Source organism: Convolutriloba macropyga, chromosome 7, assembly GCF_964194025.1.
Source record: "Convolutriloba macropyga chromosome 7, txConMacr16.3, whole genome shotgun sequence".
In the NCBI taxonomy this organism is placed as follows: Eukaryota; Metazoa; Xenacoelomorpha; order Acoela; family Convolutidae; genus Convolutriloba; species Convolutriloba macropyga.
In genome coordinates, this window is record NC_134474.1 from 44,704,439 (window position 1) to 44,721,938 (window position 17,500).

The 17,500-nt window shown below is 33.2% G+C and overlaps 2 protein-coding genes across 3 annotated transcripts in view; both read left to right on the forward strand.

The window, feature by feature from the left end:
- Positions 1–17,500, forward strand: part of LOC142342905 (argininosuccinate synthase-like) — a 251,670-nt gene that overhangs the window by 36,463 nt on the left and 197,707 nt on the right. The window lies entirely within an intron of this gene.
- LOC142343044 (uncharacterized) overlaps positions 14,045–17,500 on the forward strand; it is a 54,004-nt gene continuing 50,548 nt past the window's right edge. The window contains exons 1-4 of the mRNA XM_075394730.1: positions 14,045–14,392; positions 15,118–15,317; positions 15,734–15,834; positions 16,471–16,654. Coding sequence (XP_075250845.1) covers positions 14,320–14,392; positions 15,118–15,317; positions 15,734–15,834; positions 16,471–16,654 — 558 coding nt within the window. The 5' untranslated portion in view covers positions 14,045–14,319. The remainder of the gene's footprint in view (positions 14,393–15,117; positions 15,318–15,733; positions 15,835–16,470; positions 16,655–17,500) is intronic.

Consider the following 17,500-nt stretch of genomic DNA (forward strand, 5'->3'; position numbering starts at 1 on the left):
TACGTTGAATTTCCATGTTTTTTTTACTCTGGCGCAGCAAATCTATATGATCAACTACACAAGTATTTGTGCTGGTCTTGATGACACTTTTAATGGTTTTAAGGAAACTTTTACTATAACACACTCTTAGGAAAAGAGACGTTGAGATATTATAAAGGAGCAACAAGGATGAACAGAAAAAGCTGAGGAAGACAAGGTTTTAAAAGATTCCCTTTTCATTCATGATAACTCAAAAAATTTGTTTTTGTGCCAAATCTTAAAGACGCTATATTTGATTTTTTTTGGTGAAAAACTTGAACTTGAATTTAATGGTTTGCTTGATTTTCAAAATGGATTTTTTCTGTGGAAAACTTTTCCCTGTTCACATGTTAATTGATTTAAAGTTGACAGTTTACAATTGTGGCATGCAAAAACTGGATATAGCAGTTTTGTCGAACTAAAACGTCTACCAGGGAATGGAATGATTTGTGAAGTGTATGGAGTTGTTATCTCGCAAAAAGAGTTTTCTGGAGGTTGTGAGTTGAGTAGGTAAAAAGACAGCCAGTTACAAAATATGGAATGGGATGAGCAAACAAAATGAGCAAACTAGAGATTTCTTAGAAAATGTCTCTCTGAAACTGTCGTTGGCCATTGCTTTTCTATGCAATTGGATTTGTAGCCGGCATTGCTCTTTTTCAAAATTATAATTTATGAGATTATGAACTGAATTTGTGGATATGTAGAAGTATTTAAATAGTGATTTGAGAAAACAATGCATATTAGTTTGCGACGCAATTGGAGAATTTTTTCATTCGAACGTAAGCATTTTTGTAGAAATTACAAATTGCGCTTTCTGCCCTATATAATCCTCAAGAAAAGAGGAAATACGAAAAAAATTGGGAAGATTCTGTTGTCATTGCTTGCTGTTTTTTGGATAATTTTGGATAAAGATTGTTTGGAAAAAAAGATTGGACTGCTTTATACATGGCATTTCACGTCATAAACATGGTGTAAAAAAATTTATTTTTGAAATGATTTTGAAAGAAAAACCTCATTTATTTTATGTTTTTTTTCTGGTTGTGTTGTACACATAATGATGAACAGTTTTGCAAAAAAAGTAGATCAAACCTCAAAAAAATTGAAAGACAAAAAAGGCGAACTCCAAAATCAGAAATGCAAAAATTTATGATAACAATTTTTACTTTCATCAAACAGAAACTCAAAAATTAGTCGATTTCTTTTGAAATTATTCACTTGAAGCTTCTTTTTTGACCAAACTAGCTGTTCATCCTCTGCTTCCAAAAAATATTGTTGATGTTCTGGAAGATGCAAACTGGTTTGAAGCAATGAAGAACAAATACGACGCTTTGGTTTAAAACAATATTGGGTATAAGGTGAAGAGTGATGAAGACCAGTAAGAAGTAAATCACCGTTTGCTGTGAAATTTGGTCCCGACAATGAAGTATGTCACTATAAAGCTCGTTTTGTTTCGAAAGTTAAAAGTTAAAATTTTCCAGTAAAACAAACAGACAAAGAACCGCTGTTTTGAATGCTGCAATTGAAAAGACGTAGTCAATTCACAAATTGAAAATTTTGAACGTTTAAATGAAATGGGAACGCTGTTCTGTAAAATATTTGAGAGTTTTTATGGTCTTAGGCAGTCGAGAAGAAGCTGTTTCTTAAGTTCGAGGAAGTTCTGGGTTGTTTTTTGGAAGCAAGACGAAGAAAAAATTGGTTTCCTTTGTTTTTGGGTAGCTAAAGTTTGCGCGTAGTTTTTATAGTTTACAGCTTTTCTCAAAATTTTTGTGATTGATTTCATGCAAGAGTTTAAAAGAATTTTAAAACGTGCGAGTTTTGACGTAGTTCTTAGGAAAATAGTTCAAAGGAACCCGTGGGAAATAAAATTAGGCCGCAAGGAATGCATTGAAAAATTCTAAAAAAATGAGTGATTCTGAGTCAATTGGAAGACTATTAGGAGAAAATTGAAGACTTTCAAATATTGACTGTCCTAAGGAGGGGAGTGAAGAACAATTTACAAAAAGATCCCGGAGAAGCTTGATGGAATGCGCCAAAACAGAATTGGGCTGGGAAGATGGATAACAGGGGGATTACTTCAGCTTCTGTTTTAAATTTTGTGATTCATTAAGAACAATTATTTGGAGATGTAAGGCTCAAATGTATGTAGCAACATGAACTGAATAAGTTGGAATTTATTCCATTGTTAAAGCGAGTAAAGAATTCTGTCCCATAATTAGCCATTCAGAGGCATTAGGAATTTGCTGTTAATTATCGTTGAAAAATTTTTGTGAAAATCAAGCTTTCTTTGCTTTGATTAAGCATTCTATGCATCCTTAAAAACCAAACATTCTGGTATAAAACTGCAAATTTTGCGAGAACTGGTATATAACAAGTGACTTGAATTGTCGTTTGTGACAAAGAAAAATATGATATAGACATTGAAACCAAATCGATCGGAATAACAAAAGAAACGCTTTTTCATTTTTTCTGGTGAAAACTAGCACGCAACCAGGGTTTCAGAATGACTCTACAACTTTAAAAAAGAGAAGAAGCGAATGCGTGTGAACTTCGCATCAGATCAAACCTCAAAAAGTTTTGAAGACAAAAAAGTGAACTCAAAATTCAGAAATGCGAAACATTTTGAAAACAGGTTTTACTTCCAACAAACAGAAACTCAAAAATCAGTCCAAAGCTTTTACATTGATTAAGTTGAAGCTTCTGTTTTGATAAAATGAGCTGTTCAACCTCTGCTTTTAAATCATATTGTCGAGGTTCTGGAAAATCGCAGTCTGCTGTGAAATTTGATACCGACCATGAAGTATGTCACTAAAAAGCTCGTGTTGTTGCAAGAGGTTTCTAACAAGTTTCGGTAAAAGAACTTAGGAAATTTTCTCATTTACAAATAGGCTTTCAAGAGTTAGAGTCTTGATGATTCTGGCTATCGCCAACGCTTTTCAAGTAAAACAAAAGGACGAAGGGGCAATTTTTTTAAATGCTGCAGTTGAAAAAGACAAAGTCATTTCACAATTTGAAAATGTTGAACGTTTAAAACTAATTGAAACCTTTTTCTTTGAAAAATAGTTAGAGTTTGTTTGGCTTTAAGCAGTCTGGAAAAGGCTGGTTTTTAACTTTGAAGACGTCTTTGGTCATTTATCGCGAAACAAGACAAAGAAACCAATGATTTTCTTTGTTTGTGGGTAGCTAACGTTTGTACGTAGACATATTAGTTTGTGGCTTTTCTCAAAATTTTTCTGATTGATTTTATATAGAAGTCTAAAAGAACTTTAAAATTGGCGAGATTTGAGGTAGTTCTTAGGAAACGAAATTAAAAGGAACCCACTGGAAATAAAAAAGCCGCGAGAGATACATTGAAAAATTTCAAAAAACTTCAAAATTGAGTGAACCTGAGCCAATTGGAACACTATTATGAAAAAATTGAAAACTTTCCAAAATTGACTGTCGTCAAAAGGGTAGTGATGAGCAACTTACAAAGAGATAAACCTATTAGCTCTGTGAAACATATCTGATGAGTGCGTTGCTCCTAATGATCTAAGTTCGTTTGTTGAAAATCTTGAAGGGGCTCGATGAAATGCACTCCTGCGTGAATAGGCAGAGAAAAAAGATAATAGGTTTCTTGTATTAAAATTTGTGAGTCTTTTAGAGCAATTAGTCGGATTTGTACGGCTCAAATGAATGTGGCAACATCAACTGATGAAGTAAGAATTAATTCTATTGTTAAAGCGAGCGAAGATCGTATTCGCTTCAGTAGAATTTTGGAGGCATTGGTAATTTTCTGTAAATAACCCCTAAATTTTTTTCTTGATAATCAAGCTTTCTCTGCTTAAGTAAGCCTTCTATGGATAATAAAAAACCAAACAATTTGCTATAAGACTAAACATTTTGCGAGATTTGGTAGAAACCAAGAAAATTGAATTGCTGTTTCCGACAAAAAAAATTATGATAGAGACGTTGTGATCTAATTGATCGGAATAACAAAACAAACTCATTTTCAAATACTTTTTTGGTGAAACATAGCTTGCAACCAGGGGTTTCAGATTGACTCTCAAAACTTAAAAGTGAGCAGAAAGCGAATGCGTGGACTTCAGGCTTATTTCAAACATCCAAATCAAGCTTTAGCGGGTGATTTACACTATTTTTTTAAAGCTGATTTACTGCAAATACTTATCTCCCATAATAAAACAACACTCAATTTAATCTTCAGGTGCTGCGTGTTTCTGCCTGCCCCTCTAACCCTGTCAGTACAATGCACTTCGTCCAAGTCACTAAAGCAAATTACTTCCATTTAATTTTTCAACTTTTGAAGTCCGGTTTGTGAAGCTTTTCGATGAAACTATTAGGCTTCATTGAAAAAGGAAATATAATGCATCGTACAATGTGTTGAAGTCATATATGGCAAGGCACGGAAGTAAGCAACATTTTAGCTGATTCTGCAAAATTCGTTGAAATGGTTCTAGAAAGTTGATTTTTTTTTCAATTTTGCTAATTTGAAACTCATTTTAAAAAAAAATTTAAAGACTTTTTTGGAATGGTTGCCTAAACGTTGGCAGTTCTTCTAAAACAATTGGCAGTTCTTCAGATTGGCAGTTCTGAAGATTATTCCTTTTAAGTTTTCAACTAATTTTTACAAATTGCTCTGGCGAGTCGTTCATCATTTCCCCTCATGTTGCACCTCCTAATGAACGTTTTCATTCGCTTCGACGCACTTTTTACGCAAACATTTTCTAAATGGCGCATATTATAAAAGCAATCTTTTTATCTTATCAAAACGAACGCTTTCAGATGAGCTGCATTTAATTGAAAACTTTTCCTGAATATTTAGAGTTTTCTAATTTAAAAAACGCAGTTTCTTTTATTAGAAAAATGTATTAGAAAACAAAATTAAGTTTGTTTTCTGATATATCTTCCTAGTGTTATTAGTGATAATAGTGATGAAAGTTTTGACCCGGCTTTGCATATTTGGCAATCTTTTGATGGATTTTTATTCAATAATCGTTTGTGCAACTGGCAATAATTCGAAGACAAATCGTCGCAAAATTTACTTCGATCAGTTTCCCCAATCAGAAAAACAGGCTAATCCAAAAAACTGAAGTTTTCTAATTTTTAAAACTGACAAACTAATGGACATTTGAATTTGCAGGCAAGATAGACGCGTATATGACATGTTTTTTGACGTATTTGATGTGTTTTGTTTGCAACATATTCTTTTCAATTCATTAACACAAGACTTAGATCCAGATTAAATGCCAGACAATACAGTGTATCTCAATCAGCGAGAAAATTGACTGGCGATCTGATCTCCGACTTGAGCAGGGGCGTGCAAGCCCTGATATTTCTACTGATCTTCTCGGCAACATAACGTTAATTAAAAAATATTCAATTTAATGCATATCTAGAAACTGCATCGTAGCTCCAAAAAAGGTTGCACGCTTTATGATGCGCTCCAGTGGTTTTGCGCATTGTTTGCTAATTGTTTTATTTTAGTTTCTTTTTTTGTAAACCGAAAATCTTCAACTCACGATGCTTTTCGTCAATACAGATTGTTGTTAGTTAATATCCGTAGTCATTCAGTGCACACTGCGTTGTTCATATTGTGGCTTTTTTGCAGTCGCAAGGTAACAACTTTGTTGTCATTATTGTTTTTATATTTTGACAATTGCATTGTTTTTTTTCGAATTTAGTTTTGTTTAAACTCTGTTTTATCTCATAATTGTTCAATTTAATTCTTTTCAATGTTTCTGTTATCTGAGTCCTTACATTTGTTCTGTATGGTTCCGTGTTCAGAAGTCTCTCCAAAAAATCTAACTTTTCTATTAATATTTTTCACTCGTTTTAAATGCAATCAATTTTACTAACGTTTTCTTATTAAAATCTGTTCAGTCGACCATTTAATCATCAGTTTTCAATGAATTTTTGTTTCAGATTTTATATTTTCTAAAACATTAACGTACCTTTTATTTTCTGCTGGCTTTTCATTCAAACATTACAGCCACTATAATAAAAAGAAATATATCTAAGTTGTTTTTGCTCGGCATTCAGTGTGTCTAGGTTTGCAAGGAAAACACTGCACAGTGTGACGTAACACTTGGCTTCAGTTTTGTGTGTTAGACTTCATTTGAACATGTTTACCATTTTTTTTCTTCTAAACATGTAAATTAATAATATAACCGAAAGGTTAAATTTTACATGCCTTCAGAATAATCAGGAATTTAACTGTATACACTTAGTTACTCAAATTTCAGTTCAAAGTTTTTCTAAGGGGGTGCTTCTCTACGTTCTTTCCCCAATTACGCAAATTTTCAAATCGCTGCAAAATGATCCCTCATCACAATCAGAGTCTTCCATGCATACGAACTGTCGCTTGATTGCAGCTCTTCGACGTCTGGCGCAAATCTTCCTGGGGTTACAAGACTTCCCGGTCTTACAATCTTCATCTGTCATATTAAAAGATTTTTTACCAGGTGTGAACTTAAGATATCTGAAAGAAAAATGCTTGTAAAATCAACCTTGCAATCATTAATATAATGTATACCAACTCAAAGCCTAATGCCTTAAAATTTTATTGTTATGGGTATAGTGATATCCTGATGAAAAACCGGAGAAGTTTTACTTGCCGAATAACAAGTAATCATTCTATGAATAAGTTATTGCACGCATTTTGGCGCTTCAAAATGAAACCAAACTGCTAAAGTTTTTAGTACAATTTCTTTCAAGATATGACATGGATTAACGAAGAGACTTGGCAATATATATATTGTTAGCATATAACTACAACCCGTCAAATAATTAATAATGTATTAAACTTGATAATTTCAAAATGACTTTTAATGGTTTACTCAAGGCAAATTAAACCGGGCAACAATTTCGAGAGAACATTTTTTCTGGGACAATAAAAAACAAGGATGCTCGTTAATGTGTATTCGCACATGATGTTCCGACCCGAGATCATCTACATTTTTGACTTAATTGTCAACCTAATGATGAGATATTTGAAAATAGATGTTTGAGTTTAAAAAAATCGTTACAAAACCGAACTTCTGATTGAATTGCATAATACTAAGCCTCATTAAAACGCTCAGAGGATCTGCCAATAAAAAGACTACGAGAAAAAAACAAACACCGAAATAAGCAAAAACAATACTTTCTCAGCGAATGTGCTAAAAGAAGAGAAAAAAACACAAATATTGATCACTCTTAAGTATTTATGAAAATGCATATTGTCCAACACACAAAACATGAGTTACTACATGACATCAATGAAAAAATACTTTTTGAATTACAAGAAATTGGATGGAACCTCTCAATGATGAGAAAAAATTACGAGCTGACGAAAAGAACAAAAACTGAAAAGTATAAAAAAATGTTTGAGAACGAACAATATCGCAAACTTTAATACTATTCGCCGAACATTGAGTTCATTGAGCTACATCATCCATTCAATCCTCAATTAGAAGCCTATGAGACGAGTCAGCATTTTACGACTACATGAAGAATTGAATGGCAAAAACAGCAAACATAAAAAATGTGAGCGACAAAAGCGTAGGAGCCAATAAAAAGATATTTTTTGGTTAAAATTTTCTAATCTCGTAAAAGTTTTTAGAAGCAATGGGTTCTTCAATTTTTAACAATATGACTTCAAAAAATCAACAAGTCTGATAATATATAAAAGACCACGATATTTTTTAGAAAACCGGTTATATCAACAACGCTAAATTCAATAGCTTTCAACGGACGATAAAAATAAGCAAAGTTATGGCTCAATAAGAAGGTAAGGATGTTTTTCAATCACAATAATCTTATGATAATGAAAACAACAACAAATACATGCAAAAACCAAACCTTCAGAAGAAAAATGCGAGAAGAAAGTGTCGAAGCCATTTAAACCATTAGCCTTTCCTTAAAAAAACTTTATCCATGATCCCTTGGACTTCAGCCAATGGGAACTATCAAGATTGGGATATCGAGACAAGATTTCAAAAGGAATAAAAATTACAAAAAATACGATTTTTTTTGAAGTTAAGAAAACTCGAGGCATCGAAGTTGTGAAACCATTAATTAGCAGATAAGACAGGTTACTTGAGTATTTCAATTGCAGTTACAAGTAAGGGCATCAGGTCATTACTGAGACTGACTTACATTTCATGAAATTAATTTGGATAATGAATAGTGTCCAAAAAAAATTTTTTTATTGTCTTAACAGCCACTAAACTCAATAATTCTCAACGGAAGTCAATAAAACGGAAAATAATGCCTCAATAACCAGACAAGGATGTTTGTCGTTTTTATGTCATCAATAGGACATCACAATAGGTCTTATGATTATGAAAACAACAACAAAAGCAGGCAAAAACCCAAAATTCAGCAGAAAAGTGCATGAAAGTGAAGTAGCCATATAAATCATAAACTTTTCTCTGAAAATTTTATCTAAGATCCATTGAACGCCTTTTTTAAGCCACTGACAACCATAAATATTAGGATAATGTGATTAAATATCAAAGTGAACCAAAAATACAAAAAAATCCAAAAATTAAAAAAAATTATGAAAACTGGTGGCAACGAAGTCATAAAACCAATAGTTAGCAGATAAAACAACTAGCCAGATTCATTTGAATTGCAGTAAAAAAATCTCGAGGTTGACATACAGTTAATGAAAATTAATTTAAAATTGGTTAATTTCCAAAAAAGAATCTTGAGTTATTTTTAAAGTTTTAACAGCCTTTAAATTCAAGAGCTTTCATCGGAAGTAAAAAAAAATCACCTTCTTTTTTGCCTTGATGGGAAAACTTGGATGTTTCTAATCAATTTGTTATCAGAAAGATATCACAATAAGTCCTATGATTATGAAAACAACAACAAACACTGGCAAAAACCAAAAATGCAGCAGAAATTTGAGAAGAAGGTGTCGAAGCCATTTAAACCGTAATCTTTTCTCTGAGAATTTTATCTATGATCCCTCGGACATCTTTTTTAAGCCAATGGGAATGGCCAATACAAAGATAATGAGATAATGAGATAATGAGATAAGATAATGAGATGAGAGGAAACAAAATTACAAAAAAAATTCAAATTTTTTTTTGAAGTACGGAAACTCGAAGTCATAAAACGAAGTGTTATCGATGTCATAAATCCGATAGTTAGCAGATAAAACCACTTATCAGATTAATTTTTGCATTACTGAGACTGGCTTACGATACATGAAAAATGAGTTAATATCGGTTAATCGAAAAAAAATTTTGAATTTTTTTTTAAGTCTTGACAAACCTTAGCTGTGCACTCAAAGCGCTATATAGGTTTTTCACAATGCACATAAGAAAATCGATTGAACTTTTAGTTTGCAAGTCTATGCAATAGGACTCCCAAAATTAAGTAACATCTCAAAAAGAAAACCAAAATTTCATGAAAAATTTCGAAAACTTTGAGTCGAAGACAAAAAAAACATGAGCGATGCCTTGAAAACAATTTTTTTTCATTGGGTATTATTTGACTGTATATGGGGTTTCTCATTAATGGAACATCCATATGAAAATGACAAGTCACAATTCTCTAAGTGATTTAAAAAAAACAATACAAAAAAGAAAAAGTTTTCCAAAAAAAACAGCTCTCAAATTGATTTCCAGTTTTTTTTTTATACTAAAATTCCTCACGAGACCAGAACTAGCCTTTTAATCGGTCTACTGGTAACACGAAATTGTTTCCTTTTGTAGCATAAAATGTAATGTATTACAAAAAAATTAATAAAATTGTAGAAAAAATTGTAATGAACAAAAATTACGCTAATTTGGACAAATTCATGCTAAAGTGAACAGAATATCACATGTTCACACAAAAATTTAAACGTCGAAAACTCCGCTAACAATACGAAATTTAAAAAAATCTTTTTAATTTCGCATTCTACGCTGGAGGAGCTTTTCAATGATGCCACTCTACGATGAATATAACGATCGACCAAAATTGTCTGAACAAAAAAACCCATTTGAGTATATAGTTTCTCCCCCCACAAGTGGGGTCGGAACAATTAAACAGAATTAGGAACGGAAACCTAATTTCATATTCCTTTTAAAATTGAGGGGATCCTCGTAAATACCTTTGAATGATCAAAACAGTTCCCTTGATTTCCAATAAATTGGAAAGAAGTGAAAAGGTGCAACATTTTGCCCCTCTTTGGTACCAGATAATTGCCTAAAACAATAAATCTTAAAAACGAGATGACGAACAATTAAGTAAAACATTCTCATGATGTAGGAAAAATTTCAATAAAGTAGTACTTTTTTGTTAAAAATAACTCTCTTTTAATTGATCTTGAACGACCTTTGAAGCATATATTGTAAACGTGTGTATTTTCAATGTAAAATTTGTTATGTCCTTGACCTTTTTTGCGCTTTTGTTCTAGAACACTTGTTTACTTCTCAAGTAACTTTTTCTGGCCTCTCCTAGTCATTTGTGAGTGATCTGACTTGCGCTTACCTCAAAGTAATGTTTGTTGATAAAGTAAAAGAGATTATAGCGTGAAACCGGGCCTTATAGCCCAGTGATGAAAGCTATAAGGCTAGGATTTCAAGGTCGGGCCTTCGAGTGTCACCCTGGTCGGGTGTTTTGCACCCACAAACAAAAATTTATCTAGGCTATAGCCCTTGTGATAAATTGCCACGCCTATCGTTCCAAAGAGCAATTTGTCCAAAATCAGTCGATTTTTGGTTTAAATAATTCGTGGTTTTTCAAGTTAGCGTTGTTGCCTATTGGTTCTTCAGAAACATGTATTCATCAAGAGCTAATGAAAATTATAAGAGAAGAATGACAATAAAAGCACGGCAAGTGCGTGAGTGGCAACATTCCAGAGTGTCACAAACAAGTCGAAGACAAAAAAAACATGAGCGATGCCTTGAAAACAATTTTTTTTCATTGGGCATTATTTGACTGTATATGGGGTTTGTCATTAATGGAACATCCATATGAAAATGACAAGTCACAATTCTCTAAGTGATTTAAAAAAAACAATACAAAAAAGAAAAACTTTTCTAAAAAAAAACAGCTCTCAAATTGATTTCGAGTTTTTTTTATACTAAAATTCCTCACGAGACCAGAACTAGCCTTTTAATCGGTCTACTGGTAACACGAAATTGTTTCCTTTTGTAGCATAAAATGTAATGTATTACAAAAAAATTAATAAAATTGTAGAAAAAATTGTAATGAGCAAAAATTACGCTAATTTGGACAAATTCATGCTAAAGTGAACAGAATATCACATGTTCACACAAAAATTTAAACGTCGAAAACTCCGCTAACAATACGAAATTTAAAAAAATCTGTTTAATTTCGCATTCTACGCTGGAGGAGCTTTTCAATGATGCCACTCTACGATGAATATAGCGATCGAACAAAATTGTCTGAACAAAAAAAACCCATTTGAGTATATAGTTTCTCCCCCCACAAGTGGGGTCGGAACAATTAAACAGAATTAGGAACGGAAACCTAATTTCATATTCCTTTTAAAATTGAGGGGATCCTCGTAAATACCTTTGAATGATCAAAACAGTTCCCTTGATTTCCAATAGATTGGAAAGAAGTGAAAAGGTGCAACATTTTGCCCCTCTTTGGTACCAGATAATTGCCTAAAACAATAAATCTTAAAAACGAGATGACGAACAATTAAGTAAAACATTCTCATGATGTAGGAAAAATTTCAATAAAGTAGTACTTTTTTGTTAAAAATAACTCTCTTTTAATTGATCTTGAACGACCTTTGAAGCATATATTGTAAACGTGTGTCTTTTCAATGTAAAATTTGTTATGTCCTTGACCTTTTTTGCGCTTTTGTTCTAGAACACTTGTTTACTTCTCAAGTAACTTTTTCTGGCCTCTCCTAGTCATTTGTGAGTGATCTGACTTGCGCTTACCTCAAAGTAATGTTTGTTGATAAAGTAAAAGAGATTATAGCGTGAAACCGGGCCTTATAGCCCAGTGATGAAAGCTATAAGGCTAGGATTTCAAGGTCGGGCCTTCGAGTGTCACCCTAGTCGGGTGTTTTGCACCCACAAACAAAAATTTATCTAGGCTATAGCCCTTGTGATAAATTGCCACGCCTATCGTTCCAAAGAGCAATTTGTCCAAAATCAGTCGATTTTTGGTTTAAATAATTCGTGGTTTTTCAAGTTAGCGTTGTTGCCTATTGGTTCTTCAGAAACATGTATTCATCAAGAGCTAATGAAAATTATAAGAGAAGAATGACAATAAAAGCACGGCAAGTACGTGAGTGGCAACATTCCAGAGTGTCACAAAAAATCTTGCCTCATACTGACAAATATTTCTACAAAATATTCAACAAAAATCATTGTTCGAGGTTTCAAAGACTATATATTTTAAATCACTCTACAAAACGCATGATATGGAGAAACATTTTCCTTAATTAGAGAGCACTTCTATGAAAAGAGGTTGTGAATAAAAGATAATTTTTTTGGTTTCGTCAAAACAAAACTTACAATTCAAGTTGCGATTTATCATTTTTGAAACAAAAAGTCGGGCAAAAATTTTGTGCTTTGACAAGCAATCATATCTGTTTCTGAAACTCAACAAAAGACTATATTTTCGAATGTGAATAAATAATTGAGACAATTGAATTGTTTATATCCTTATTTGAACTCAATTAAGAGAACTTGTTTCTATAAAAGTACAGGTAATGAACCAACAAAACTGAACAAGTTTTTAACAACTGATGTTTTTTTTCCACTAATAGTTTTTATTGTAGAAAATGTGTGGTATGAAAAAATCGCTGATCTCAATTCGTCCTCTCAAACATCAAAACGGGGTCATGACAGTAAGTCAAATTGTTTGCCACAGAAGGAGAGTAAGTATATTTAATGAGACATTATTAGTTGAGAGGAAATAAATTGTTTGCCCATTTAAGCTAATTTCTGAAAAATGCTTAACTGTATTGATTTTATATGTAATTATAGTTACTGATAATATAATAGAACATTTAAAAAAGGAACTTGATTTGCCATTCTGAAGCAGCTAAAGAAACGGATGTTTTTCTTAGAATCTCAATTTTTTCATGAATATGAACTAAAACAATGAAAAACTAAGATTGAGCAGTTTTTAACTCAAACCTTATTTCACTCTTTAACCGTCATTTGTGATCGTGCCAATATGTTTTTTCAGATAACATTTTGTTACTTTACGATAATGTTCTATTTACGATAATGATCTATTGCAAAATTTAGATACTATTGCATATACGAAGCATGTAAAATTGAAGCGAAGAGCCAGAAATTTGAAAACTTTTTTTTTAACTTGAAGCCTCACGTTTGTTATTGAAATTAATATTTTTAAATATGTATCTAGCAGGATCACTGTAGTTCTTCAACAGATATTTATTTATACAATGTGTTGTTGGACAACATTTGTTTATAGAACTTGCTTAACAGGAAACCATCGGGCTGGCATAAAGATCCTGCATCAAGGATTTTATAGCGTTAGAACAACAAGACTCGACAGAATTTAACTGATTCTTTTTAAAATATCGCTAATGCTATCTTTTGCTATTTTCAACCTCGAAAATCAACTATTGGTATGTCTTGAAAATGTATCAAGTAACCTTTCACTGAATTCTAATTTTTTGTCTTTTAATTTAATTGTAGATTTTTCATAATTTTTGGAGAAGAAAAATGCATCAAAGGTAGCTTAATTAATAAAACGTTGATTTATGACAAGTGTTATCGTAATAATTTTTTTTTGCACCAGGTGTTCGTGCGTGAAACAAACAACCCCCCTGCTGGTTTTTAATGTCATTCAAAATCAAATAAAAATGGTGCCCTCTCAATTTTGAAGCACTTCAACTTTCTTTATGTCCACCAGTGCCATATAAAAATCTTCACTAATCAATAAAAATTGAAGTTCTTTTGAAGCATCACAGCAAGTTTCATGAGCCGTATGATATTATACGCGGCAAAGACATTATTACATAATTCATGCAAAAAGTAAAAAGCTTTTGTCAAAGAATGCTTTTTAGTTGGTTATTATTTAGTTGTTTCTTAATTGGCAATACTCTTTAGTATTGTGATTTTTGACCATTGCTGTTTGAATAACACAGATAGAAGAAAAACGAACAAAATTTACAATTTTTAAGTTGTAAAAGTTGTTTTTATTTTTGCGTTGTTGTAATAACTTACAACAAACGTGGCAATGTAGCGGACCAAAATAGATGTATACAGAAATTACAACATAAAAGTGAGAAATTATTTTAATATTGGGACTATTTGTCAGCTACGAGGAAACCAAGAGGGGGGTCCAGAGTGACAAAGCCATGTAATGGAACCCGGATCCGGGTATCGCTACTCAAGGTCCGGGTACCTGTCTTCAAACTACCGCTCAACCCTCGGAGGTTAGTTAATTGCCCAATTTTTTCTTTGCTCATTATAAGCCTGGGGTAATGATTTAAGTTTATTAAAATCACCGTTCCTCTTGAGATATAAAATAATTGGCTAAAGATTTTTTGACAATTAATTACGTTTAAAACCAAAGATTTTTAAATCTTAGTATTGTGGTGATTATTGTTGTGAGCTTAGTATTGAGGACGCGTAAATTAAAGCGCACTTGCAGAACTTTGTAACGACACCAAAGAGGCAACAAACCAATAATTTTGCGAAAACTCAAAGAAAGATTCAACTTATCGTAACCAAAAGAAATATTTTCAAAAGCGTGCCACAAAGCCCCCATAAATTTCTCACAATGTCAACTGATATTCAACCTGCTGGTCAATTAGGTTCTTACCCGGGTTGAGAAATTTTCCCAAAATTTTTGGTAACAAATGAGCTGAATTTTCAAAAAAAATTTTAACTCAAATACCTTGCATAGTAATGCGATGAGACTGTGCAAGAAATGCACTGATGATTATATTTTGTAAGAAATGCGACAAACACGCGCAGAAATTCAAAGTTCCGGCGCTGAAAGTTTCTGTGCATTCACAACTTTTCAGCGCATTGCTATGCATTTCAGAGCACTCATTTCATAAATAATTTCATCGCAATCAGAGCAGTTCTTACAAAAAAAGAGCTGAAACAGCACTGAAATCTCGACTGGAATACTAAATTATAGAAATGTTATCAGGATCATCATCAGCCAGTCCTTCAAACTATGCGCGTACCTCTACAACTACAGGCGACTATGTGCTCTACAAGGGCTCGGCTGCTGTTACATCCGGGAGATCTGGCTCAAGTGGACCTCACCTGAGATCTTTCACCAACATCACTTCGTCTCCAGGAAATGAGCAGGACTCTTACAACAGTGGAGTGTCATCGGCATATCAAGTAGGTGATCAATATATGCGATGTTTTTGGTAACAAATTTAGTACAAATTTAGGTACAGAATTTAGTTATGACTACTGATAAGATACTTATTTCTATAATGTTTTTTTCTTCAAACAGAAAGACAACTATCTGAAGTTTAAATTCGATTCAAATATAATTACTACGAAGAAGCAATATTATTTATTATTATGAGAAACTGGGAAGAAGCATAATTTATCCATGTTTTTAATGCATAATATAATATCTAAATGTAAATATTGTCTGTTTTATATTATGCGTAAAATATGACCGACGAAAAAGCGCGAATAAGAAAAAAACCGTTGTTTATTTGATCTCAGTACCAAATGATAAAATAACCAATACAAAACTGCTGCCCAGCAAAATAGTCCACTGAAACTGTATGGATTTTAAATAGAGACGTTATGGAGACAGGCCACGAAGAACAGATTACTTCTCGGGAGACTCCCAAAAACAGGGTGGAGTGGACGACGATGGTAACCCTGGCGTCAATTCAAGGTATGTTACACAATTGTGTCAAACGCAGATACGTTTGGCCTTTCAAAGAGATTTGACATGCGTCAATGATTTGTGTTGAGGCGAGTGAGTGGTTGAATATTGTTCATGAAATCTAGAAAATTATGAAATGAAACTATCATTTGGTCCAGTTCATATTTAGCCAGTCCCATACAGTTGCAACGCTATCGAACATTTCAAAGGTCAAAGTTCAACTTTAAAACATGTAGAGATCAGCATTTCGTTGTTCATTTGCATGTCGAGAGTTTTTCGAGTGTTCGCTTGCGTTGCAACTTTATGGAATGACTATATATTTGTATTTGTATAAACAGCTAACGGCAAAACGGCAATAACGAGTCATTAAGGCTAGCACAAAAGAGCCTAATCGGCTGATCGCCAGTAACTACATTGAGAACGCAATAAAGCAAGCCATAAACAAAAACATTAAGTTGATGAGTAAAACCGTTTTATATACTGTGTATTTATAATGCATGTAGATTTTGCCAAGTCAAGCAGCCTGTCAATGTCGGTATCAATAGTAAAAATTATATCACTTTCAATTTCTGCTGTCTAATTGTCCAGAGTCTTACAGAAAAAAGCTGGAAAAATTTTGGCGTATATATATTTTTTTAATTCCAGGTACCACAGGAGTGGAGCTGCGTCCAGACGCATCAACCGGGACAGGAGTGAAGGGGGGAGTAACCGGAGTGAGGGTGTGCTGTCACCCACAAGCAGAGTGACGTCACCGCCTGCGTCATCTGAGGGGCGTCCAAGGACCCTCATGCACAGAGAGAGGTCGCCATACTACACAGCAACCGACAAGGTGGGAATCCTATTAAGTTTTGGTATTTGTCAGCATTTTAATAGCATGTTTTTGATTGCGTAAAAAAGTAACACTGTTAATTGTGAGCTGAAATGAAAACAGTGATGATTGCCAGTTATTGAAAATAATTTTTTGATATCGACAGCACAAAATCATCAAGAAGTGTGACAAAATATGTATCTGTTGAATAAAAAATATGCAGTTGTTAACGTATTTTTAATAAACTTATGACAAAAATCTATGAAGCGTGTTATTACTGGCCCAAGTTCAGAAATCTTTTTAAACGTAAGAAAATCGTTGGTATGTTTGGTTCTATCTACACAAAAACGACAGAGGCACTTACATTTTTTCTTCGGTATCGTCGGTACGTTCGGTTTTCAAACGTAAGAGGTTGTGAGTATTATTATTGGGTCCTAAACATGAGAAAGTGTTGTTTTGTTCAATTTTAAGCGTAATAAACCGTCGTTAATTCTTTGCAATTTAACAAATTTTGCCGAGATCAGTGACAATGCCAATATCACCGACCACATTTTCCATGGACTAATACCCCTGATCAAAGATTAGAGTCAATTACACTTGTCGCTAGGTTGCGAACACAGTAAAATACTAAAACTTTGGACCTATGTACCAAAATGTGAGCGTGTCGGACTCATTGGCGCTCGCTTACTTTCCTGATCTTAATATATGTGGGCGGAAAACAGCGATATTGCCGAGTATATACACTCGAGCAAATAAGTTTTTAGTCAATGAATGTGGGCAGAAAAAGCAAAAACCCTTGCGCTTTGTTTTTCTCCGGTCGTTGGTGTGTTCGGTCTTTTAAACGTAACAAATCATCGCTATGTTCGG